At 42.6% G+C, this 27,954-nt stretch overlaps 1 protein-coding gene across 1 annotated transcript in view; it reads right to left on the bottom strand.

The window, feature by feature from the left end:
* Nucleotides 1-27,954, bottom strand: part of VPS41 (VPS41 subunit of HOPS complex) — a 258,397-nt gene that overhangs the window by 36,259 nt on the left and 194,184 nt on the right. Inside the window, exons 18-23 of the mRNA XM_083188469.1 lie at nucleotides 17,652-17,779; nucleotides 16,501-16,645; nucleotides 14,723-14,764; nucleotides 12,304-12,354; nucleotides 7,181-7,318; nucleotides 122-176 (exon numbers count right to left, since the gene is read on the bottom strand). Coding sequence (XP_083044595.1) covers nucleotides 122-176; nucleotides 7,181-7,318; nucleotides 12,304-12,354; nucleotides 14,723-14,764; nucleotides 16,501-16,645; nucleotides 17,652-17,779 — 559 coding nt within the window. The remainder of the gene's footprint in view (nucleotides 1-121; nucleotides 177-7,180; nucleotides 7,319-12,303; nucleotides 12,355-14,722; nucleotides 14,765-16,500; nucleotides 16,646-17,651; nucleotides 17,780-27,954) is intronic.

Below are 27,954 nucleotides of genomic sequence, written 5' to 3'. Positions count from 1 at the left end.
CCCAGCATTTCATGGGCGTGCATGAATTTTTACTGTATATTTGTAAAAAAGATTCTGTGCAGGACACAAAAAACTTTTCTAGTCACCTACATAATAAACAATTCTAATAACAGATACTTACTTAACAGATATACGGTCTCTTCAACAAAATTTCTTTGATGACATATCTCAAGAGCCTGTAATTGAGGTGAAGAAAAATGAGCAAACTAAGCAACCTAAAATTGTGTTACATAAAAAATACGAAATAAATGTTAAAAAAAGTTTTCTAATGGGAATATTAAATAGTTGCATTTTTTCAGTTTCAATATTTTGTAATATATAGTAATGAATTATCTTCCCATTTTATATTGGGGAAAACATCATTCCTCTGTATTTTACTCTGGGATACTCAATGCGCATCATTTACGGAATGTCGGTTTTGGTAAATATGGTGGTGGCAATTCAGTAAGCCACAGATTTTCTGGACTTCTCCCTTCATTTATGATTGCCATCACCTGTGTTCAAGCACCTTTCTTATCAAGTTAACCAGTGTGATACAGGTGATGGCATTCATACATTAAGTGTGAAGTCCAGGAACAGATCATTCTCTCCCTCCTGGAACGGGTCATATTGGTAGGTATGTAGTAGACTTATGCAGAAAAAGACCTTTCAATGGGGCAAATAGGATAGGAGAATGTGCGGAAGTACTTAGGGATTAAGATGATGTAACATATACAGCATATTTGCATATACATATACATCTCACTCTAAACAATGTTGAGAATAAGTGAACACATATTTTCAGTTTACCGACCAGACAGACCTCACTCACATTTTATTTGACCCTAGAACCTTTTTATAGATGTACTTTTTCTACATGTACAGCAGGCATCAGACTTACAGCAGGTTAAGCTGTGGGGTGAGGAACTTCGCAGATGACAGACTGCACTCAGCTAGAAGCTTGACAGCAAATCTCTTATTCAAAATGATGCATAGAATCAGTAACATAATAAATAATCCAACTGGCTGCAGATACTTCACATTTTTGATCATTTGTGGTTCAAGAATTTTTAGCAAACATTAAATGAGATCTGGCTAAACATTTACATCGTTTGGCTGCAGTAACAATTTACTTTCTACCTATTTTAAAAAGTGGCTGTGGATTAAAAGATCAACAGTGTATAAATAGTCAATAGGTCGACAACAGCTGGTCAATGGTCAAAAGATTGATGGACTAAAAAGGTCAACATGTAATGTTCTACACATTTCTTTACATTTGAACCCTAATCCTCCCCCTAGTGCTGAGCTTCCCAAACTATTTTTAAATCAAGGTAATATAGTATCAGAATTTTATCCGTGGGACCCTCAGGCCAAAAGTTTCTTATTGAGAAATGAAGAAAAAATATTAACCCTTTGAGTGCCAACATCTCTTTGAGCGATGGGCAAAATATCCAGTAAAAATGTCAGCGTCGCTCACATTTGTTAGATTAATTCAAATAATGTTGTATTAGAAATAGATTATATTTCCTATATAAGGTAAACCTAACAGGTCATTATGATGAATTTAAAAAATTGTCAATGTTCGCATCCATTTTGACAAATTCACTTGGCACTCCAAGGGTTAAATTGTGTTCATATTTCACCTTTAGTGGTGAGGGAGAAGATTTGCTTTTGTTTGTCCACGTATCTATTGGCAAACACAATCACTGGTTTTTCCAACTACATTAACCATAACTAATTTGAATTGGTCCTGGACCACCAACTTGATGCACCCTTGCAAAGGTCCCCAGACACCCCAGGGTACCATGGCACAGTTTTGGAACAACTGCCCTAGTGTCTAACCCTAAACTTTCCTCTAGTGTGTAACCCTAACCGAAATCATCCAGAAAGTGCCTGTAAAGATATGAAAAAATGAAATGTCAACAATTGGCATGTTGAACTTTTTGACCTGTGAACAGGTCCATGTTTACCATTTAATTGTTGACCTATTAACTGTCGACTATCTGATGTCGACGTTTTGACTATAGATTTATGGCTTCATTTATTTATAACCCTGAAAGCCATGCTGCAGCTCATGAGAACATAAATGCATTGCTATATAGACCATATCTGAGCCACTGCCAATTTTGACAGTAAAAAAAACAACTATTTTTATATTTATTATGGAATAAATAACCATCTTTAAAATGAGTTACTTCACTTAAAAATTATTATCCTGAAATTGATTGGCTCCCTCTTTATACAGCATTGCAAATTGGGAAGGATGGTTACATATTACCATAACACTGAACTACCTAACAATGTTAATAAAAAATAAAAATAAATGCTGGGGGTCAGAAAACCAACTGACGGCCATAATCCTAACAGTTTTATGTTAGGTACTATAATCACCCCTAATTCCCCCTAACCCTCCATTCCTGCAGCCAAACCCTAATCTTTTCCCCCCTCGCAGACAAAACCTTTCCCTCCATCCCAATATCCTAACCTCCCCTCCTGCAGCCTTAAACTAATCCTACCCCACTGTAGCCTAACCTTAACCTGCCCCACATATTTACATTCAGGTTGCTGATTGCTGGTTTTATTTGCTGGTATTATTTTTTTAATAACAGTTTCTTATATAGCGCACACATATTCCGCAGCGCTATACAGAGAATATTTGAACATTTACATCAGTCCCTGCCCCAGTGGAGCTTACAATCTATATTCCCTACCACATGTACATGCACACACAGACATTATAGGGTTAATTTTGTTGGCAGCCAATTAACCTACAGTACCAGTATATTTTTGGATTGTGGAATTAAACTGTAGTACCTGGATTAAACACACACACAAGCACAGGGAGAATATACAAACTCCGCACAATTAGGGCCATGGTGGAACCCATGACCCCAGTGCTGAGTCAGTAATGCTAACCATTACCCCGTCCAATCCGTCCTTGGTATTTTGACAGGTGTCAGGATTCTGGAGAAGGATTCTTTCCACTGGAATCTAGAGGGCTGGGCGGGCAACTACATGTATCCTCCAATGGGTTACAGTCATATTTATTGTTCCCTGATCACTTCAAATGTAAAATAAGGAGGAGGCAATGTACAATGTTATGTAAGGGTGACTTGGGCCCAGTGGCTGCATCCATTATTTATATTTCGTTACAACCCAACACCACATGACTCTGACAGTACATCCCTATTACCGCTGAAGTGTAGGATCTCTGTACTGCTATGATGCATAGGAAGCTGACAAATGTAAACATTGTCTTTGCTACCTCAAACTAGGAACATGCCTGAGTAGCATAAGATGATTTAATGTAATATACATTAGTGCTGGAATGGACGCTGATTGGTAATGACAAAAACTTCAATCTCCATTACCAAAAGACTGTAAGGCCTTTTTACAAGTAGTCAATTTTATAATTTCCTTCCCACACTTAATTATAGAAAAAAGCTACTGATACATAGCTGGCAAGGACTTTCATTTCATCTGTCTGGTTTCAAGATCAAATACTACAGTGGTTTCATATGCTAAAATCCAAGAAGGTACTGTACGGCAGCTTGCTTTTATCTTTCAGAATGGGAGAGATAGAGGTGGGACCCCCACCCCCCCCCCCCCCCAAAAAAAAAAAAAAAAAGCAGAGGTGGTAGTAGATACCTAAGTGAAGCTGTACTGGAGAACATCAAAATTAATACTAAATACATTACATATAGACAAGGTTCCAAAAAAACTCTGTTCTCTCTGTTCTCTTAAACCTTTGTATTGCATAATCTACATTTCTGATCTACTCATCTGGACTACCTATGAAACGATCCATTCCACATAAACTCACTCAGTTTCCAGGGGCGTAGGGAGGGTGGAGCATGCGCTCCGGATGCCGAGAGATCAAAGGGCGCCGTAGCCACATGCCGCCGGCTCCCCCGCCCTGCTCGCCCACTCCCCCGCCCAGCTGCGGCGCTTAGTTACAGTGCTAGTAGGAGTGGAGGTGCCGGGATTCAGCTGCCTGTGACTCAGAGGCACCCGGCAGGATAGAGAAGCAGAGACAGTGGCATCATGGGAATGATAGTGTATATGTTACTGCTCAGACTTTGAGCAGTTAACGATTAAACTACAAATCCCATGATATTATTCAGTATTATCTGTATTGCTGTGTACACACGGGGGCGATAGGGGCTATAATCGCTGGGAATATGGTCACTGGCGACCATATTGCCAGTGATTGGGAGTGTGCGCGCTCCCATTTACAGCCCCTTTCTAATCGCTGGTCGCAGGAGCTTGCTCCTGCGACCAGCTAATTACCTCTGCGGCACTGCCAGCAGAGGTTCCTTTTCATGAGCAATATATCTCCCCCCGTGTGTACGGGGCTTTACTATTCACCTCCTGCAAGCAAATTGGTGTGTGTGTACATGCATAATGGGCACCATGTGTGGCCTTATGTGCAATTGGCATCACGGCATGTGGCTTTATGTTTAATGTGCATTAAAGTGTGTCTTATAATGTTAGGTTGTGCCCCCTTTTTGCCACGCAAGAGCCCTGCCTACTTCACATTGAGGGGGGGGGTTTGGCGCAAAACAAGCCCTTGCTCCGGGCACCGTGGCTCCTAGCTACACCACTGTCAGTTTCACACATACGAACTTTTAGGTATTGCAGAAATCAAGTCTTTTGTGGAATGTATAGAGAATGTGTTCCCCTGAAAAACAAGGACTGGTCTTCTAATATGTGCTCTCTGCCCCATTATCTACAGTAATTTCAATAAATGTAAATCCCCCTCCCTTGCAGCACCTGGGGGGCATTACTAGTTTGATTGAGCAGCTCTCACCACTGTTAATAAATTTACTATGCAAGATACAATGTACTAGGCACTCTAGGTGCAGGGCGATACGCGGCTAATGTGCTCCTTTTGGCAATAGCTATAGTGATAGCATGACAGAAATAGGGACAATAGAAAGAAAAGTCTATTCCTCTCCTGCCCCTATGTCAGTCACTATGCACACTACGGTAGGTGATCAAAGTAACCAAAGAGGGTAGAGAAGCAGGCGGTAGGAACAACCCTTGCATTGGATATATAAGTAGTGATATTTACAGCACATTCTAAAAGTTGTACACAATTCTGTGGTTCAAATATTCAACAATGGTTTTCATTTTATTAAAGATCTTTATTTATGTTTTTGTTATATTAAACTATGTTCAAAGGTTTATGACAGTATGCCAATCTTGAGCAAGGTTAAATTAACCATATGAAACCCAGAAAGTAACCCTAAAGTGGCCCTTATTCTGATTGAGTCGGACGGCTCTGTGTGCGGTCGGATGGCCGATGTTTGGTATTTGTGCATGTGCAGAGGCGTATCTGCGCATGTGAAAACGCCTCGCACGTCCGAACACGGAGTGAGGTCAGTGCAGAAAATGATCATACGAAACCATCTGAGCAGGGGGTGGAGAGGGACGTGAAGGGCTGTTTAGGCTCATTACCATATGTGTACACCCTGCGTTTCATGGGCGTTCCTATGAAAACACTGGGCGTACGCATGGTAATGCGCCCGTGACGCGCGTGTGGGGGCGGACAACTGACATAGCCGGATGTCAGCTGCCCGCCCATATCCCTGCTTTCCTACGGAAAAATGTCAGAGTGGTCTGGAGCACTCGGTGCTGTCTGACCGTTTGGTCCATCATTCGACCATCGGAGGATGGGGGAGGTTCCCACAGGTGGAGGAGGTGTTCACATGAAACATCCACTCATGGTCCGTACACTCGGTATCTTACCGCATTCGGACAGTGTGAGCGATCCATACGGTAGGTGGGCCTAAGAACACTCGGTTCCAGTCCAAAATACGCATCCGTCCGAATCAACTAGAATAAGGGCCAATGTTCATTTCACACAGTAAATTAAGTTAACAGACTTTACCACAGAGGTGTATGCAATCTCAATGCAATTTTACTACTCTGTATCACAGTGCAATGCTATGGTGTGGTATAGTTCACAGACAATGCCTTGGTTGACAGTCATTACATCCATGCACAAGGTTAACACTGACAAAATGTTGACATGGAAAAGGTTGTTACAAAAATGTCAAAATGAAATATGAACCACTCCATTTTTTTTATGTCATCATCGACACCTTAGTGCAGGCATGTCCAAACTATGGCCCTCCAGCTGTTATGAAACTACACATCCCAGCATGCCTTGCCATACTTTTAGAATTCCCTAATAGAAAAAATGTGGCAAGGCATGATGGGACTTGTAGTTCCACAACTGCTGGAGGGCCATAGTTTGGACATGCATGCCTTAGTGCGTTGACTCCCAATTAGTGTACTGCGTTTACTCGCTATGCAACGGGCAAACTTTTAAATAAGGGAATGAATAAAGATGCATTAATGAATACCACTGTTTTCCTTAAGAAATTCTGCATGTTTGATATGTCACATGACTTACATCCCAAATAAAAAAAAAAAAGCATTGATCCAAGATGGCTGACGTCAAGATGGCCACAATATTGGTGACATAGCCTAAACAGTTTTCCTCTCATATCATATGTGTAGACATTGGATTAACATCAGATTACTCATTTCCTTTGACGGGTGCCAGACGGGGTGCCGGAAGGGGTCCCGACAGTCGGGATCCCGATAGGCATTCACCCAACGTCGGGATCCCGACTGTCAAAACACTGACAGTCGGGTTCCTGACGACCGTCGGCTACTTTCCGTCGTGGGGGTCCACGACCCCCATAGAGGGAGAATAGAATAGGTGGCTCGCGTGGCATAGCGAGCCACCATTCCCACAGCGTGACGAGCACAGCAAGCCCGCAAGGGGCTTTGTTGCGCTCACCATGCTGTCTGGGTCCGGCCAGTGGGGATCTCGACATCGGGATAATGACTGTCGGGATCCCGACTGTCGGACCCCTATACCACACCCTCCTTTGACAAGGGAGTCTCCACATTTATGAAGTACCAAACAGAACAATCTAAGTAGCACAACTATGGACTGTATGATCTCATACAACACTGTCACTATTTGCTGTCATGATCACTGAAAACAACAGACAGGCAATGCAGATTTCTGCAAAAACAAAAAGGGGAAAATACACATGATACCAACCATCACCAAACGTGGGTCTTTTTGAGGTCTTCTTTTATAAAAGAACAAAAGCAATGCAGGAAGTGTGAACAGATTGAGTAGATTAAGTTATGCAAGGAACAGAACAGTTGTGCTCACCTTTTCCAATGGGCAATGAGTACTGTCTCGAAGAAAAGGCAAAAGATTTGGTCGATCGTATTCCGCATATAAGCTGATTTGCTTCTCATGGTATTTTTGACCTTTGTGGTGGTCTCTCTTAAACAGTTTGTGCAGATACTGGAAAATATATAAAAACAACAAAAAAATCATTATGGATTCCTAACAACATATATAATGCGGTGCTTCTACCAGATATTGTTTATTCAAAGGTTTGATAACTTATAAAAACAATTTGGTACTCTTTACTTAGCACGGCGCCCATCGCGGGCATTGAATGCACTAAAAAATCGGGTGCGACGCGACCGACGCGATGCCCGCGATTTCCCATAGGGAACAATGTTAAATGTCTCAATTGACCCGATTTTTCCATAGGAAACAATGTTAAATGGCCCACAGAGGCCAAATAGGCACCCTGAAGTGTGAAATGGCCCCCACAATTGTTAACGCCACCCCACGATCAATGTGAACCCGAAGCGTGGCGAGCGCAGCGAGCCCGCGAGGGGCGGCGGTACGCGTCCTACGACCTTTTCATACCCTTACTATCCACGTCGGCGTGGAGTTGAGAATAGAATAGTGTGGCGAGCGCAGCGAGCCACCGAGCCCGAAGCGTGGCGAGCGCAGCGAGCCCCGCGTGGGGACGCGGATACCTGTGAAGCCCGCGAAGGGACGCGTTTACCTGTGAAGGTATCCGCGTCCCCTCGCTGCGCTCGCCACACTATTCTATTCTCAACTCCACGCCGACGTGGATAGTGTGGCGAGCGCAGCGAGGGGACGCGGATACCTTCACAGGTAAACGCGTCCCTTCGCGGGCTTCACAGGTATCCGCGTCCCCACGCGGGGCTCGCTGCGCTCGCCACGCTTCGGGCTCGGTGGCTCGCTGCGCTCGCCACACTATTCTATTCTCAACTCCACGCCGACGTGGATAGTGGGGGTATGAAAAGGTCATAGGACGCGTACCGCCGCCCCTCGCGGGCTCGCTGCGCTCGCCACGCTTCGGGTTGACGTTGATCGTGGGGTGGCGTTAACAATTGTGGGGGCCATTTCACACTTCAGGGTGGCTATTTGGCCTCTGTGGGCCATTTAACATTGTTTCCTATGGAAAAATCGGGTCAATTGAGGCATTGAACATGAAAATCGTGTCAATTGAGACATTTAACATTGTTCCCTATGGGAAATCGCGGGCATCGCGTCGGTTGCGTCGCACCCGATTTTTAGTGCATTCAATGCCCGCGATGCCCGTGATTTTTTTACCTGCGATGCCCACGATCAAAATCGTGGGCGCCGTGCTAGGTAAAGAGTACCAACAATTTTGTTCAAGACATGTCAATAACAATGATAGAATCCCAAAGGAGGGAATCCCAACAGTGGTCATGTAAGTATACATACCATCTCCCTGCCCCCCTAACCCTATACCTTCCTTCTTGCAGCCTAAACCCACTAGTTTCACATTGACAATACCTTAGAGCTGCATAAGCTGTTACATAAGTGAGCAACCATATGTATATATTTTATGACCTAGTTCAATTTATTTCCTAATTTGGAAAACAGCACCGAATCTTACTATACATAATAACACAAATAAACTATAATAAAATGACAAACTATAATAACATACTAATGGACAGAGTTTAGTTTGTGTATTTCAAGTACAGTACTAAACATGGGAGGAAATCTAAAAATCACTGGAAGCGATCATGTTCCTTTATCTTGTGACTACAGTATCTGTGCTTACAAGGTTTCCTGGCAACCAAAAAAAAAGAAGCGTTGATAATTATTGGCATTAATACAATTGCAGGTTTTATGTGCAGTTACATAATTGCTGTATTTAATCTTACATTGCCAACTGGAACCAAGTCATTTTAAGCACAAATCTTACAAAGTATTAAAAGACAGATATACACATCATTTTTCGTAAATGGAAATAAGCAGTTCTGATGCACAGTACTGGTGCTTTGGTGGCTAAAAGTTAATATGTTGACCTTAAATGTAATATTATATTGTAGGTAAGTACAATTTATTGGTAGTGCAATAACTGCAAGCAGGGAGATAAGAATTACGTTTAGACAGAGCAGCAAAGTAAATGCTGGTTAGGTTGAACCAGTCTACTTCATGTCAGAGCGACATCAGAAACTAACTCCTGGCAAATCTAGAGTGAATATTATCCTTAACATGGACAGAGTGTAGGCGGTTATGTTCTATCTGCAAGTAATGGAGCAAGGAGGGAAGGGAGAAAGACAGGGTGAGAAGAGAGAATGAAGAAGCCACATGAGAGAAATGGGATAAAAATGGCAGGGTGATATGAGAGAATGATGGGCAGCTGAATTCTAGATACTGTGGAATTATATATCCCAGCATGCCTTGACACAATTTTAGAATACCCTAACAATCAAATTTGGCAGGGCATGCTGGGATGTGTAGTTTTAAAGCATCTGGAAAGTCAAATGTTGAATACACCTGCAGTCCCTCCAAAACAATGTCGGCAACACGCATCCATTTTGGGAAACTGAGGCCGTTGCTGCCCCCATTCTACCCCTAAATGACAGCAGACTGTCAATCACTGACAGTCTGCTGCCAATCTGTACTATGGGTTCGACGCAGGCACAGTACAAGTCTGGAACATTCATGGTGGTATATTAGATCACATCAAATGAGAGTGCAGTGGAGCTGAGAGAAATAACACTTGTGCTTTCTGAGCTATCACAGTGTGTCTCCATGTTACAGTGTGTATTGCCGGGGTGGCATCGTTGCTTAGTCAAATGAGAAAGTGTTTGAAAAGAAGGCAAATTCAAATAGTTTAGGCCAGATGGTTGCGCAAAAACGTCTGCTTTCAGTGATCTGCAATACTGTATGCATCGAATCACTCGATTTCATGTGATTTTCTTCTATACCACCATACCGACCCCGGAGTGCCCAAAGCTGGTCCAACTTGGGAGCCAAGCAGTGATGGGCCGGGTTAGTATTCTGGGGATACAGTCAATAGGTTAACAAGAATTAGGTCGACATGAATGAAGGTCGACAGGGTCATTAGGTCTACATGGGGAAGGTCGACAGTCAAAATGTCGACATGGGGTTTTTCGCTTTTTTGTGCAGACATGTGCCCCATGTCCACCTAATGCTTGTGTCGACCTTATAACCCTCTCGACCTAACCCATGTCGATCTTCCGTCATGTCGACCTTCATCCATGTCGACCTTCCTCCATGTCGTCCTAGTCTGGTAGGAGACTCCCGGAGAATACCTGGTGTGGTACCATAGATACATTATTCAAACTCTTATTGCTGTAAGGCAAATTTGCTTTTCATCTCTATGATTGGTATCTTCATGGTGATAACTTTTTTCTCTCCCCTGGTTCTTTTTGACAGCATGTTATGAGTGTGTGTTGAGCTCTCTGTAGTGCAACGAGTCCCATTATAAATTGCTTTTATAAATTTGTGTTTCCTATGTAAGGTAAACATTACAGGTTAGTATGATGAATAAAAATGTTTGCTTGGCAGTGTTCACACCTGTTCTGACAAATTCACCTGGCACTAAGAGTTTTATAACTCTAATTGATACACTACTACACTAATCTTTCTGAAGAGTACGCACAAAAAGCTGATGTTTTTTCTTTGGTTTGGTTTGCTTTTCCGCTCCGCACCCCCCCACACACACACACACCTAATTACACACAGTATTGGATGTGTTTTGGTCAGGCCTAACATAGGTTATTGAGCTGCTGCAAGAAACTAGACATGTCTTGATTGATGGTTACGGTTACTATGATTTACGGCAGTGGTTCCCAAACTGTGTGCCGTGGCTCCCTGGGGTGCCTCGGGACATTTTTAGGGGTGCCGCGGGTTGGTGGTCCAGGACCAATTCAAATTATTTATGATCAATTATTTATGGACAAAACCAGTGCTGGTGGCTGCCAATCATAAAATATATGTACAAACAGAAGCAAATCCTGCCCTTTAAACCATAACTGAACCTAAGAAGCGCATATAAACACAATCTACTTCATTTTATATATATTTTTTGGCGCCTAGGGGTGCCGTGGAAAAATTCTGATACTTTAGGGTGCCGTGATTCGAAAAAGATTGGGAACCCCTGATTTACGGTATTATTCTCTTTTTATGGGGGATAGTTACTATATACAATAAACATACAGTTATTTTATTTAGTCAAATTCCAATTGCATTTAAACTTGATTTTGCTTTTTTGTTTATATATTAAAATCAAAACTGCTATTAAATAAAATCACACCCTGGTTACGTGTATTCCTCTATGGTTTCTCACAGTATATTACATTTTTCATTAACTCGCAATAATTATAAACTTTCATCTTAAACTTGTCAGCAGATAAAATGAAGAACTAAATGTATTTTACTCCCCTCACAACCAGCCACTGTGTTTCAATAAAACAGTTCAGTTGCATTCCCAATATATATTGTAAAACCAAAGTGCTAATCCTCCAGATACACATATTATTTTAATATTTCAAACTAGTTCCTTTTAGTGAGAGAATAACAGGCTCTGAACAACACAGAGCTATATTAGCACATATTAAAATCAGACAAGCATAGAGCTCCAGCAAAACAAAAGTGTTCCTTTGGACAATGAGTGACATCTAGTGACTAGATTCAAGAATGCAATGCAGTGGAGAGCTGCATAGAGTACGGGTGGTTAGGTTGGTAGTGTCTAGGTCGAGAGTGAAAAGTCTACCACTTTCGGTTGACAGTCAAAAGGTGGACACATCAAAGAGGTTGAAATGCATTAGGTCACATGATCAAAAGGTCGACACAAGCAAAAGATTGTCATGGAAAAGTAATCCATGATTTTGAGTCAGTAATGACTGTCCTCCCCATTATTTAGTGCACTGGTTCCCAACTTGATGCCATGGTACCTTGGGATGATGTCGGGCTCTTGCAGAGATGCCATAAGTTCGTAGTCCAGGACCTAATAAAAAATTTGTTCTAGGTGCCATGAAAAAACAAACAGATACTATTTGGCACAGTGCTTGGAGAAAGTTTGGGTACCACTGGCTTAGTGTATTTGAGGTACTGTAGCTGCAAAGTGGTGCCCTACCTTTACCCGTTAATTCTAATCCTATAGTAAATCTACTTACCACATGTTGCAACTCTGGTCTTTCTTTCAACTCTTCAACTACTTTGTCAACCTACAAATTATACAAAGAAAAAGTAAATAAAAAGGCTCTATACATCCTTTGTAGATAAAGTAATAGTTTATAACAAGGATACAGCCATAGAGATGTGTCAATGTATGCCTATCCTTTTAACATCAGATGGTGTGAGATGCATGGAGTAACCCACAAGTACTGTATGTATTATGGTGCTGCATACTTTTACCTCAGAATTGCATCTTAGAACACATATATAACAATTTGTGTCAGAACTGCAATTTTCCTTGTAACACAGACTTTTTCCTCTATGTTGTGTCTTTGCTTATAATATACTGTACAAGCTAATTGATTAGTATTTTGTAACAAAATAATTGGTGTAAAAGTTGTAGATTAAACATAGGGATGCCATTCGTATCGGACCTATCTTCAGTCTATTTAATGTACTATAGATTGCTTACATACTGTACGTCGTGCTACATTTTCCCAATTTTGAGTCTTACTCACTTATAGTGTACTAGGATTAATGGGTATATGGTCATTAGGTCAACATGCATTGGGTCGACCATTGAAGGTCAATATGAGCCTAGGTCAACACCTGAAAAGGTTGACATGGGCTTAGGTCGACAGGGTCATAGGTCGGTACAAGCATTATGTCAACATGGGGTATTTCACTTTTTGTTGAGCGACCAATGGCACTGTATCTCATGCTCTACCATCCACTAAGGCGTGGTGGGAGAATAAAATAGTGTGCCGAGAATAGCGAGGAACCATGCCCGAAGCATGGCGAGCACAGCGAGCCATGCGAGAGCACATGGTGCACCGACATTTTGTCCGTGATGACTGTCGACATTCGGGACAAAAAAGTGAAAACCTCCATGTCGACCTTTTGACTGTCGACCTTACCCATGTCCACTTAATGCTTGTGTCAACCTAATGACCCTGCCAACCTAAGCCCATGTCGACCTTCAGTGGTTGACCCAATGCATGTTGACCTTAGTGCTGTCGACCCTATGACCCATTCCTGATTAGTGTTAGTGTGGTTAAGCTGCAAAATCTGTGGCATGTTAAACAGTGCTATTTGGTACAATCTGGATATAGGTGTACAGTATGTAAACACAACTGTATATTCAGATATAGGAATATTTTTTATTACATATAACATAACTTAATATCTGCCAGAATTTGTTGGGAATATATAAAGAACAGTAGTTTTCCAGTATCTTAACTTAAATGTTTTACTGCCCTTGTTCAAAATCCAAAGCTGGGTCCTCCTTGTCCCATGCCGTTATTTTCACACATCATCAGACAGCAATATGACTAACCTGCTAATCGCAGCAAGGTGACAATGTGCAATATACTGTGTATTACTCCCCGGGGTGAATCTATGAAGTGATAAAACTCTGCAATATATGGCAGGTAAGAAACATCACTCTTTGTTATAGACCGGATAAGGTCCACTTTTCAGATAAGTTTCTACTTCTAGTTATTGTTTTCATTTCAGTAAGCTGCAACCTGGAGGTCTCTGATGGGTAGCGGGTTGCTGTTGTAGGTTCTTAAAACCTGGCTTCAGTGGGAAATCAGTGCTTTTCATTTTGTAGTAAGTTAGCTTATACTGTACTTTGAGGGGGGGAGATGGTTGTCACCTAATGGTGAAATCTGCACTACACCAATTAAGAGGGGGTTTGAGCTGAGTGGGTTACCACCCCATTAGGGTTAGGCTAAGGGATGGGATGATTAGGTTACAGGGAGGTGATCGAGGGTTGGGGTTAGTTTAGTTCAGTGACCCTGTTGGGATTTTAGGCAGCCGGGATGCCAAAATGTCAGGAAACTGATGGCAGGTATCCTGCACCCAACCCCTTGAGCTTTGTATGAACACAGTGACTCAAGTTCTGTTTTAGTTCCCATATGTCATAGGTCATTTCTTTCAGATTTTTGCAGTTTATTTCTATATCTGGTTGTTGCACTGCACTGAACCCTTTTTCAAGTATGTGGAAGGAAAAGCCCTTATCAATACTGTCATTTATTTAATTTTTGCCAAAGAAGAGGGAAAGAGTTCTCCATTCGAATCCAACACAGCTGTTAGCCACTTTAAATAAGCAATACTTGGGCCTCACATTCATGTTGCATGTCTGTCAATTCCTCCTGCAAATGATACTGAAAATATGTGGCCGCTACTGAGAAAGGATACAGCACCCAATATGGTTTGTCCAGTTTAAGACTTGAAATCTTGTAAGATTTGAAGAAAAAAATTCTTGTAAACCTTCAAAATCTTCCCTATCTTCTTAACATGGAAACCACAATTAAGGCTTCAGTGGGGAAACCCTAATCTGACTAACAACACTAGTGATATACTGCAGAATTTCATGCAGAACAACAAACAAACAATATCTGCCAATATACTTACTGAGATTTTGTCCTCATTGTCCAAAAGCATATCCACAGCTTTCTAAAGAAAAATAAAATACCAATGCATATAAAAACACTGTACAAAAGAAAAGGAGCTGTATGCATTGTATAATTGGTAATACGGGACATGAAATCAAAGGAGACATGAGTGATTTAAAAATAGCTTATGCATCTATCTATAAAGCGGGGTACTTGTGTAGTTTCACGGCGCCAGCATGGCGCCGTGCGTCTGAGTCCCCTTGCGGGGCTCGCTTCGCTCGCCCACGCTGCGGGCTCGGTGGCTTGCTACGCTCGCCACGCTATCAAAAATCAACTCCATGCCAACGTGGATAGTGGGCGTATGACCTATCCACGTTGGCTTGGAGTTAAGTTACTTTATTTTAGATAGTTTGGCGAGCGTACCCAACCCGGAAGTAGCACGGCCACATGCTGGCGCCGTGAAACTACACAAGAACCTAAAGCGGTTAGTAAATCGATGCATGTAAGATAAGAATTTATATTGGACTTGATAAAAAAAACAATAGCTGTAAAACAATGTACAAGAAAATATTGATAAAAAATACAAGATTGCTAAAAGAAAAGAGTTAAGCTGAGTACACAATCTCATTAGGTACACACGTTGTCTAGTGTGTACCCAGCTTTAAAGAGGTTACCTAACCATACCAAAGTAGATTTGATGACAATATCAGTACCGTTACAGTATTTCAGATGAAATATCATATTCTGTATATAGGAATGGAATACTCTACAGTACAAGTTCCTGTAAACTAGTTATGTTCTTAATAGATATACTGTATTAGGAAAGATATACTAGATTGTAAGCTCCTCAGAGCAGGGCCTCTTCCCTCCTGTTGTCAAAGCCCTCTTCTCTTCACATTTCACTCACAGCTCTGCTAAACTCAAAATCTCAGTGACCATCTTTTTCCGCATACTCATCTCCATCATTGGCCACAAGCCTCTAGTAGTACAGGGATCAAGTCCTCACTACTTATATTTAAGCTGTAATGTGTATTGAACTGTGGCGCTCTTCATCTGTAATCTATTTTTTCCAATGTAATGCTAAGTTTTGTCTCACTGTACTGTTCCTTTGTACGGCGCTGCAAAACTCTTATGGCACCCTATAAATAAAATTATAATAATAATATACTGGGTGAAATTTAATAGGGTGAGAGATTCAGAAAGTGAGAGATTTGGTAAGAAATCTCCATTTTTTTTAAAGCAGTAATCATTTACACTTCAAAATCAAACTGGTTTTGCAGTGTAAATGATTGGCGCTTTAAAAAACAAACCTGGAGATTTCTTACCAAATTTCCCCATGATCACCATTTACTCATTGAATTACAGTTCAAAATTAACCAATGTGCTGAGACCATGCAGGCACCTTATGTGCTTGTCACATTCCAATATCAATATCATTAATCTAGTAATCACAGACTTTGAATTTTCAGAAAATATAATTAGTTTGATTATATATCCTAAGTAAAATCTACCCAAAATGTGAAAAAATGGAACTCAACAGGGATTTTATTTCTACTGTCTACAGCAGGTGAAACTACATCCCCGATAATGCCAGCTGTGATGGGAAGAAGTGGCCTACCTGTTCTGTCATGGTGGGAATTTAGAACAAAATCGAGAACATTACACATGAGATATCTTAAAGATTAAACCAGCATTGTAGATAGATAAATAGATGATAATGTACATAATCTTCACACACACATAGAAAATATAAACATAGAAGTAATCAAATAAGTAATTTCGATAACGGCAATTTACCTCTGTATCGAAATCCATAAGCAATACAATTTTGTCCTTGATAGAGCTAAACAAATCATGTTTGTGTATCAGATCGAAAACCTCCTTGTGCCGAAGTGTTAAATAAATTTCAAGTGCTTGACTGTAACATTGGTCATATGTGTGTCTGCAAAATAAATATTGCATGTTAACATGAATAAATGCTATTTTAGCAGACTCAGCTATAAAGCTGCATCACACTGCATCTAAGAGGCATATTTTGAAAAAAATAATTACATCAGTATAAGAGCACAGCAATGCATTCTAAACAATTCTAATAATGATTTGGTAGACGATTAAGTAGTTATTTTCTTTCCCTATCATACACAGCTATATATTTCACTGAGTAGCAATAAAGAAAAAAAATCAGACAAGTAAAAAAAAAAAACAAGTGGAACTGTGGTGCACAAAAGGTCCCTGTTATTGTAAAATAAATGTTTTGTTTTTTTTGACAAATCCTCTTGAGAGTACGTCTATGGCAAAAGATACCTTGATGTGAGGAGTCATATACATATGAATGTAAGCATACAAGTAAAAACACTTATTTGAAAAGAAACCTTGATGTGTTTGACCAACATTATTTGCATGTAAGCATACATGTACGAACACTACTGTATATAATTGGTGGCACGTGCTGAACCCGTAACAAACCAGCAAAGCAGATCACGTAGGGGAAAAAAATGGTGTGAAGGGACCGTTCTATCCTGGAAATCCCATGGGGAGTGGACTTGAACACAAAAATAGGACTACACATAGTTTCTCCTTTATTTTTGATTGCATGTTCGCTATGGAGTGTACAGAAACGAAACGTAAGAGTATCACTGCACTTCTGTGTTTGACCCTAACTGTGGGGTGCTATACCTGTTTATCTATTTTTCACTTGTTTAAACTTTGTCCCAGGTTGATAACACCTGGGTAGGTAGTTGCTGCCCCATCTCAGCGCCACAGATTTTATTTGTTTACAATTAAATTTATGAGGTATGTGCATGCGGGATAGACTTTAGCATAGTTCCAGAATCCATCATGCGCTAGCATGAGTATGGGGGCCTCACAGACACTGCACAAGGGCCCCCTCCCTCAATAAGACACCCTAATAAGAAGCTGTGTATACAGTATAGTAAGGATTAACTTACAATTCTGCCAAAGCCTTCAGAAGTGTTCGGTTGTTTGGGTCTTGGTTCAGGTGCCCCTTCAAAGCCTGAACTATAGTTTTGTTATTGTACAGATCTCCAGGCCATTCTCTTATTAGTGTTGAGAATCCCTGTCAAAATGAAAAAATAAATACAATATTTTAAATACATTTAACTGGATAGGTTCTGGAGACAGTTAACATGTGGTCTAAGCATTACTTTCTGCCTCAAAAAATGTGCAATAAAAAAAAAAAAAGATCTCCCAATAAAGGGTCTGAGATATTTCACACATGGACATATCACTCCAAAAGGCTTACTAATGGTAAAACTCCTTGTGGAGCTGTCATTCTGTATGGTTACCTTTAGAGATGCAAACTTTTATTTCATGTATTACAACAGTCAAACGTCTGAATCTGAAGCTCAAAGCTCAGCAATGATCAATTAACATCAGCATTGTAGCTACCAGTCGATGATTTATGTGGAAACTAAAGGCCATCATACACCAGAACAAGATTGTATCCAATTGTACAATCTCGATGGGTTGTATGCCGAATTGCATGCAGATTGTGTGCACATCGTGCTTTTAAGCACATGAAAACGGTCATTCAACGTGTCCATCGCTGCCTTCAATCACCCGCAGCTGATGTCTTCCTCCAATTTGGAGGAGATAGACACTGGAGATCATGTTTGACCTCTAGTGTCTGACCGGGAACACAGCGCTATGCACTCCCAGCACTTCTGGGTAATGCTGCCGCTATGTGCTCCCTGTCAGTCGCTAGAGGTCATATATTACCTCTAGCATCTGTCTCCTCTGAGGCTTTGAGATCCCATTAACCACTTGGCAATGAGTATTTACCCCTTGGCAACTAGCATTAACCACTTGGCATAGACCATTAACAGCTTGGCAATGAGCATTAACCCCTGACAGCGACCAATTAACCAATTGGCAATGAGCATTAACCCCTTGGCAATGACCATTAACCCTTTGGCAACAAGCACTGACCCCTTGGTTGTATGCAGCAGCTGGATTGTATGACGGATTGTGTGCACTTTGTGAGTACATTGTGTGCCCAAAAACCACCAATTCTGCCCGGGAGATGAAGGGAAATCTGGACACAATCATGATTGGAGCAGGTCTTTCTGATGTATGGCCAGCATAAGATGTCACCAAGAATTTCTAAACCCTAATATTTGAAGTACAAGTAAGAAACTGGTAAACTGAAGGGTTGCAAGTGCACCCCAGGATGTGTCCCAGAACTAATACTTCTACTTCAGATATATCAATGTCTAAATAACTGGCTGTTTCCTCTGTGCACAGGTGTATGCAAGCAAATTTTTATAAATGTTTTTTTTTTTTTTATTGTACTCCAAAGAGTAAATGGACAATGCATTATTAACTGATTTTAGGTAATAAATTGTTCAACTACTAACATCCACAAAATGTATTTAGATATTTAAATTGGGATGCAGTGAGGGGGCCACAATCCCAATGAAACAGTAAGTATTGGGGTTAGGCACAATGGCGGGCATTTATGTTAGGCTACGCAAGTGGTGAGATTGGGTTGGGCACTAGTGGGAGGGTTAGATTGCAGGATTTAGTGCAGGCACCCCGCAGTGTGGTGGGGCCTCCCCCACCACACTGCTGGGTGCCTGCACCGAGTCCCAGGAGGGAGAACACAGCAAGGCAGAATCTATGACCATTTCACCTGAAGACTGCTCTGTGCGAGGCTCATAGGGCAGTATTCAATGCCTTTTATCGGCATGTGCAGCGAATCCTGTTTAGGACATTTAGACATTTGCCATGTTCCGGAGGGCTGGAGCATTCACTGCCAGTCCTCCCTGCCACCCTATTCAACCTGGCAGGGGCTCACTTCCCCTGACAGTGATTTTTAGCCGGGGGATAGCGGCAGACAGGGAGATGGAAGCCTCCCTGCCTGCGCTGGAATGTATGGGGGAAGGAGGGCTCCTGGGGACACAGGCAGTAGAAGCTGCCCCACACAGAGAGCTGGCAGGGGATGCGGTTAGGGAGCCGCTGCACTGGTCCCGCTCGTGCATATGTAATGAGCGGGACCAGTGTGCAGTGAATATTAATGAGCGGCTCCCCGCCCACTGCTGACGTACATGTAAAAAAAATATTTAAAATTAAATATATAGTCATGTGCAGCAAGCATATGACTAAAGATAGCATGCCCCTTCACAAAATAAAATTACAGATTTTTTTGACACCAAATAAAAAAGAAAATAACTTTATTTAAAAAAAACACATTCCAGTTCACCTTAAAGAGATGGCGATTGCTAAACGGTGACACACAGCGAAAATCACGCTGAAAGCAATTGCCCATCCGAGCATTGAATACACTCATGGCGAATGTAAGTGAAAATCCCATAAAAAAACACCAGCGAATTGCAGCGAGCATGAAACTGAGAACTGGCCAGCATTTACTGTTCGCTTTCGGTGAACAGTGAACATTCATACCTCTCAACTTACAAAGAGACGGAGGAGGGCCAGAGGCATGCTGAAAAGTTCGGGTGAGTGGCCTAATTAAAGGGGCGTGGCCTATACTCATGGCTCTCCCGCGAGGCCACGCCCAATATTGCCGCTATGGGGGCATGACCCAGAGGCTCTGTGAGCCTCTAGCCATACCCAGGCCCCCTGGCAACGGGAATAGACGCTGTGCACATGCGCACAGCGTTTATTCCCTGCTGCTCAGCAGCCGACAGGGGGGACTCCCAACAGCCCCCCCCTGGCTGCGGGACACTGCCGGCCACGGGAGGGACGTGGGAAAATCGGGACATTCCCACGGTAAATCTGGACTGTTGGGAGGTATGAACATTGAATAGGGTGAATCAGATTTTCAGTGAAAAAGATTCACCGCAAGGAGTGAAAACAGCCCGATTCGCTGTAAAAAATGGCGAATCCTGAGCATTGAATACTGCTCATAGACTTTACTGAGTTATGCCATCTCAAACCTGAGGCATCTATTGAAAACCATGAAGTAAGACTTGAATCACAAGTAACAGAAAGGATAACATTCCACAGACAGCATTTACAGCATATACTCTAGGAGTAAATACTGTGACTATACCAGGGAAGAGACATTTTGCCCGGATGGGTATGGGATACCGATGCTGATGCCAACCGTGCTATTTTGACAGAAACAATTCAGACAGTTATTTGGACATCTGACTGTGATCGTAAGAATACCTTTCTTCTCCGGTTAAAAGAAGGAGATCCCTTTTGTACAAGACATCATTTACTTTCCTTGTTTAATACTAACACAGTGCCTGTAATCACCATGTGCTCATAGCCGGGAACTAGCACAGTGCCTGTAATCACCAAATACTCAGTGGCAGGAAGTAACACAGGGCCTATAATCACCAAATACTCAGTGGCTGGAAGTAGCACAGTGCCTGTAATCACCAAATACTCAGTGACAGGAACTAGCACAGTGCTTGTAATCACCAAACACCCACAGCCACTAGCACAATGGGCGAGATTCACCAAATTAAAATTCCGTAAAAACCCTGTTTTCTGTTTTTTTACTGCATTTTCATATGCAGCAAAGCCCCACTGCTGGTGTAGCTAGGTTCCACGGTGCCCAGAGCAATGGCATGTTACGCGCCCCCCCTCCCCCTGTATAATAAAAGAGAACCACAGGCTGCTCCCCTGTATAATAATAATAATAATAGGACCCCACAGCCGGCTGCTGCAATAGTGAGCTGGGAGCAAAGGAAGAAGCCCCAGCCCACTATCCTACCCTCTACACACTGTCCAGCCTCCAGCCGCTCACCCCTTGACCCCTTGAACATTGATGAAGTTGTGATCTCATGGCGCCGCATCCCTGCCTCCGGCATTCCAAACTGGTGCATGCGCAGGGAGATCGCTCGCCGGGTTTTAACTTTCCCCACTGACTTAATGCCAGGCACAGCGGGGAGCGGGCGAGCAGGGCGGGGGTTAAAGGAGGTAGATGTACTGCGCTCACCTAGTGGGTGTGTTTTTAGGCCCTGCTTAGCCACAGGGGTGTCCCGACCCCCTGTTGGTCATAAGTGAAAGAGAAGGGTGGGCTCAAGCGCTGCCTCTGTAATGGTCTGCTGTACTAGAAGTAAATGCAGGATGGTGGTGTGTGCTAAGTATCGTGATTGTGGTTCTCTATATATGCAAGAATGAAGGAGAGGTGGATTAAGCAAATGCAAGGGTGTTTATTGATGAATATTCATGAACAACTTCCAAATATAAATGGTTTTGCTCATGTGTGCCCTTGTGCTTATACCTGCTAAGAGCCCCTCGGGGAATGAGGGCATCTTTGGATCCCTTTATACCATAAGCCCGGATGTCTTGCACAAGTCTGCATATGTTGGTTATAAAGTCTCCTTTGTTAGGCAATAATGGGTGGAATACAGGGAATGATGGGGTTTAAGCAGGAAGCGGCGTCCCACTAACCTGCTTCTTACCCTGTCAGCGATAAGGAGATTGAAAGCACTGGCTCCAGCTCCTTGTTGTTTGCCCGCCTGCACTGTGCGCGCCGATCCTCTCTCAATCAGGGAGTTCCTCCTCCCTTCTTGTCTCATGATGCCCCGTGTGCCGGGAGGCGCTGCTGCCGCAGCGTCCCATATCCTGCTATTAGCGGTCTGCCCAGCTCCACCAGTAGTGTCCAGATCGCGGCTTGCGGGTATCAGGTCTCGCGAGACCAACAATGATCAACTAGGATTGAGGTTACTAAAAATAGTAAAACAAGGGCCAAGTGGTTCTATTCTGCTGACAAATTCAATGTTTCCATAAAAGTTATTTTCACTAAAGTTCATTAGTTCTACTAATATTTTTTTTTGCAGTTTTGTAAAAAAAAATTGTATTTTAAATATATTATATACATTAAACCAAGTTTTTTTTTTATGATTTCGGTATGTTGATGCCTCTCTGTGGCCGCTGAAAAGTTAATATTTAAAATTTTCATAAGGAGGCTGGTTGACCACATTAACTACATCCCTGTTCCCAGTACTTGGTCCCGGCACAGCTAAAGGCACTCCTGAGAGTCGGTATGGCTGTGGTACAAGAAACTAACCACTGGCGCTAATGATGTAAAAGCTTTAATACAGGTGTCCTCATACACTGCGCACCAGGTAACAGGCAAGTCGGCCAAGTCAAGCATCTTATTCACTCAAAATGTGATGATGAATCTGTATAAGTAAGTTACTGTTTATGTTTTAAAAACAAACTTGTGTGCTGGGCATCTAGTCATATAGGGGTATGAAGATGTATCTAGCACCTGATTCAGCTCTGACAGCAGGTTTGTGGCCGCACGTAGAGTCAGGATTATCTGGAATCTGTGGCTGTGTACGTCCTGTTCTGCGCATAAGCACCCACTTCCCTCTACTGCTGCCTGATCGACAGGCATAGGCAATGAAGTGGTGGGGCAAGGGGAGACCTGCATTCCCAGAAATGTTGGCCAAATGAGAGCCAGGGGGTCTGTCTGGCCTCACAGTCCCCACTTCCGCCATATAACTCAGCTGGCCATCACAGCTAGTGTCAATAGTCGCAGTGTTGGTATCGCACTTAATGCAGGCCCTTTCGTTAGATCAGACAAAAATACAATACTACTTTTTTTCCATTTTTGTCCCTTAGGATAATGTGATAATAAGCCTTATATCTCTTTCAGAAGTAAACTCCAATCTAATAAAAATAATGGAGAAGAAAAAGAAAAGTAAAAGCAATGGAAATGGTTATACAACTTCCACACCCATCTACCTTTTTTCACAAATTAATAAATATATGAATATTACATAAAAATAACAAAATTATGCTATTCGTGTCATTATGAGGAAATTGTATACAAAGCAAGCATTGTTCATAAAAGCCAAGAGGCAGTAATGCATGGAATTATTATTATTGGGTTATAGCAGAGGTGGGGAATCTTTTTTGTGCCAAGGGCCGTTTGTATGGGGAAAAAAATACTTTGGGGGCCATATGTAAAATTTTCTCTTACAAATTGTCCTGCTTCAGCCGTCCTACGCTCCGGTGGCTGCCGCTGAATAGGACTGAGAGTCTCCGGCTGAAGTTGATTAAGAGGAATCTCACAAGAACTACCGACCTCTTGCAAGAATTCCTCTGTACTTGACTCCTGGCAAAGCCGCCGGGCGGGCCGCTCAGACCAGCTACGGGGACTGCTTACGCCCCCCAGGCCTGAGGTTCCCGACCCCTGGGTTATAGAAATAAGTAACACAGGGGCAGATGTACAGTATTATGTCTTAAAAAGAGATAAATGGTAGGGGGATAAAGAATGTCCAGCCAATCAGCTCCTACCTGTCATTTTTTAAACACATCCTATTACATGGCAGTTAGGAGCTGATTGCCTGGACATTTATCACTCTTTATCACCCTCGCATTTATCTCTTTAAGGCTTAATATAGTACATCTGCCCCACAATATCGACTTATTAATAAAGTAATTGGAGTTGAAAACAAACAGCAATGATTTCTAGAGCATGAGAAATGTTCCAACTGCTGATTAAGCTAACCAGTGCTGCATGAAATTCTTGGTTTTATGAATAACTGAAATCCTATTTTTAGCTGGCAGGCCTTATTCATCTTTTGCCAAAAATCTGCCAATATATGGGCCTAAAGCCAAAGTATATAGGCCTAAAGTTAGCCAAAGATCTAATTTCAGTCGTTCAGACACAACTAAGGGCCGACGTGCAGGCAGAGAATATAGGTCTCCACTGGTCTCCTGCTTGCTCCCCTTGCAATAAAAACAAAGACAATTTGTCAATGAATTGTCGACAAATTGAGGTGTATGGAGAAAGATAGAGAACAGTTTATGTTCCTAAGGCTGGGTGCAAACTTTGCAGCTGGATCCACCGACAGAGTGGACAAGTTGCTAAGTATACACACTAACCAATTGGCTGCTTAATATGTCTGGCCAGACATCAAAACTCAGTTGGGATTTGAATTTGCCCACCCAGCAGCAAAATCACTGTCAGCGGTTCCTGTCGCCAGAATATGGGAGGCCACAGACATGCAGATATACGTGCAAGATATATATCAACATCTGATGCATGGTCCACCTGATGTTTGTGAACAGCATCACTAACAAATTTGGTGTACACACCCACAGATTAACTAATGATACATTTTTCAAGTGTGTACCCAGCATAAGTGTAACACCATTTGAAATGGGTGCTGGACGGGGTCCCGACATTTGGGATCCCAACCGTCATTTACCTGATGTCAGGATCCCGACTGTTAAAACGCTGACAGCCGGGTTCCCAATGGCCACCGGCTATTCTCCTTCGTGGGGATCCATGACCCCCATAGAGGGAGAATACAATAGTTGGCTCGCGTAGCGAGTAACCATGCCCGCAGCGTGGTGAGCGCAGCCAGCCCGCAAGGGGCTTTGTTGTGCTCGCCATGCTGTCTGACTCCGGCCAGTCGGGATCCAGACGTCGGGCTAATGACTGTCGGGATCCCGACTGTCGGAACCATATACCACACCCCTTTAAAATATCACAACACGGAAGCTGTGACATAATATTTTGAACTTTATTCAAGAACAGATGTGCTAAAAGGCCTTACCATGACTTTTTTAAGAAAGAAAAATGTATTGAAATTATTCAAACAGTATGTCAGAGTGGGGGTAGGAGAAGGACTCACTGAGGAGAGGAGTATATACTCTAAAACAGTGCAACGTGAGACAGGAATATGGCTAGTCACTAGAGGGACAGAGCGTATGACTAGCTTCTAACGAGAAGGATGAGGAGTATGACTAGCTTTTAACCACTGCCTCCCTTTGCATTATATGCATGTATGCCAAACACCTAAGCCTTTGGCTTTACAGAGCAGCACAGCAACACAGAATGAGCAGTGATGGGGCTTAGTAGGTATTATCCTGCCTGATATTTCAGTGGGACAGTTCTCCCGGGGCAGATTGGTAATAAAATCCAAAAGGTAAGATTGGTGGGCTGACGCGACTGTGGGGCTACTGTTGGCCTGGGAGAGGGTAGAAATCGGCGGGCTGGTGAGGAGGCATGTAAGGGGGACACTTTTTGGAAATTTTTCCAAAGCCACTTTAAATTCTTAACCCACCCATGGAATCCGGGAAGGACATTGTAGTGAAATTAGCATAAAGTCACAGATAAAACTGCAGGAAAAGACACAAGGACGGCTGCAACTGTGTCCAATTCGGAATTGGCCCTATGAGGAGGGATCCTGCCCTTTCAACAGACCACACCCCCTCAACAGAGGGCTGCTTCCAGAAATTCATTCTTTGCTTCCATTACTACTGTATATGTGTGTAGTCATCGGTCAACTGCACAAATGGGGCCGAATTGAAATGTAAGCCCTTATAATCCTGAATAATTCACATCGGCTCTCAAGTATGAAATGGTTAGAGAGCAGTGGCGTAACTAGAAATGTTTCTCACCCCCTGCAAAAAAGTCTCTGCCCCCCCCCCCCCCCCCCCCCCCCTTCCTTAAAATATATATCTGTAGCAGACAGGGCCCTTGCGTGGCGAAAAAGGGGCATGGCCTAATAGAAAGGAGGCGTGGCATCACACAATATACCATACACCGTAATGCCCATTGCACATTTTAGCGAACTTCGTAATACCCATTACACATAAAGCCACATGCTGTAATGCCATATATACATAAGGCCACACATGATGCACATTACATACTATATTACATACAATATTCCCATTACATAAGGAACTCTCAAGCACCCTTTTTACTGCAAGAAAGGAATCTAGGACACAAATTTAGATTAAAAGAAAGAAGATTCCGTTCCCTCAAAAGAAAAAAATTCTTTACGGTCAGAACAGTTAAACTGTGGAACTCTCTTCCAGGAGAAGTGGTGTCGGCAGATACAATAAATACGTTCAAAATAAGGTTGGACAATCATTTATTGGATAAAAACATCCAAGGGTACTAATAAGAATCATATTCTGTCTTTTACAAGGGATAAGCTATTAAAACATAGGTTGAACTCGATGGGCGCAAGTCTTTATTCAGGAGCCCATACACGCTCTGATCCTGGCATGCGTTCTGGGCTTAAATAGCATCCATCACATCGCATTGCATGCCTTGTGCAGCACATAATTTTTGTACTGTGCGATGAGGTGCCGCGGGAGCGCGCACCTCAAAGTACACATCGCACCGCTGGGATCGGAGCGTGTATGGGCTCCTTTCAGCCTTATCTACTATGTAACTATGTAACTATGGGGCAGATGTATTAAGCCTTGACAAGCGATAAATGCAAGGGTGATAAAGAGAGATATACATCCAGCCAATCACCTCCTAACTGCCACGTTACAGGCTGTGCTTGAAAAATGTCAGTCAACATTTTTCAAGCACAGCCTGTAACGTGGCAGTTAGGAGCTGATTGGCTGGACGTTTATCTCTCTTTATCACCCTTGCATTTATCTCTTGTTATGGCTTAATACATCTGCCCCAAGGTAACATACTATATAACAAACCGTAATGCTCATTACACATTGTGCCAGTTATACTCATGTATGTGTAATTATACATGAGCATACTTACTTCCAGTGAGCCGTGTATATAAGAAGATAAGTTACCATTCTGAGTCTATTAACCCCTTGAGTGGTAAGTGGAAATTTCTCGGGCTCAGCTGCGCTGCCGCAGCGGGCTGTCCCGGAAAATTTCCGGGCGTACCACAAATATGAAATAGGTGCGCGCCAGTGGTGTCCAGGTGTGCACCACTGGCGCAGCACCTCTAGAGCCTCCCCTCCCCAATCACCCCCCCAACCCTCCATCACCTGGAGCTCTTCTAATACCGCTCCACCTGCCGCCATACTTTTATTATCAGTGATGTTGGCGGCAGGCTCGGGGATGTTCGGGGCGGACTCGGGAGCGCTCAGGCACCAGAGTCCTCCCGAGTCGCCACGAATATCCCCCAGCCTGCCGCCGAAGTCACTGCTCAATGTGACAGAGGCAGCGGGGACACAAGCGGCGGTAGGGAAGCTTTGAGCGCCGGAGCAGAGGTGAGGGAGGGTGGGCTTCCCACTGTGGTTGGTTTTGCTGGGGCAGGACAAACCTGCCCTGGTAGGGTTGTCCTGCCCCAGCAAAACCTACCACTCAAGGGGTTAATTTGGACATTGTCTATATTTCAATTGATTCTAGTCACATGACATTGTGTTATTGTTTATTAGCCCTGGGAGTTTCTTTGTATTTTATATTGTATAATAAATGTTTAAATTGACGCATATTTATTATTAAGCACCACATAATAGTGTTTTTTTCTTCAGGTGGGTTTTCGGTGCCTGTTTGAAGTTTTGCAAAGTTGGAGAAAGCCA

This window comes from Crinia signifera, chromosome 5 (genome assembly GCF_055691185.1).
Source record: "Crinia signifera chromosome 5, ASM5569118v1, whole genome shotgun sequence".
Classification (NCBI taxonomy): Eukaryota; Metazoa; Chordata; class Amphibia; order Anura; family Myobatrachidae; genus Crinia; species Crinia signifera.
This window is presented reverse-complemented; position numbering and strand designations above follow the sequence as displayed.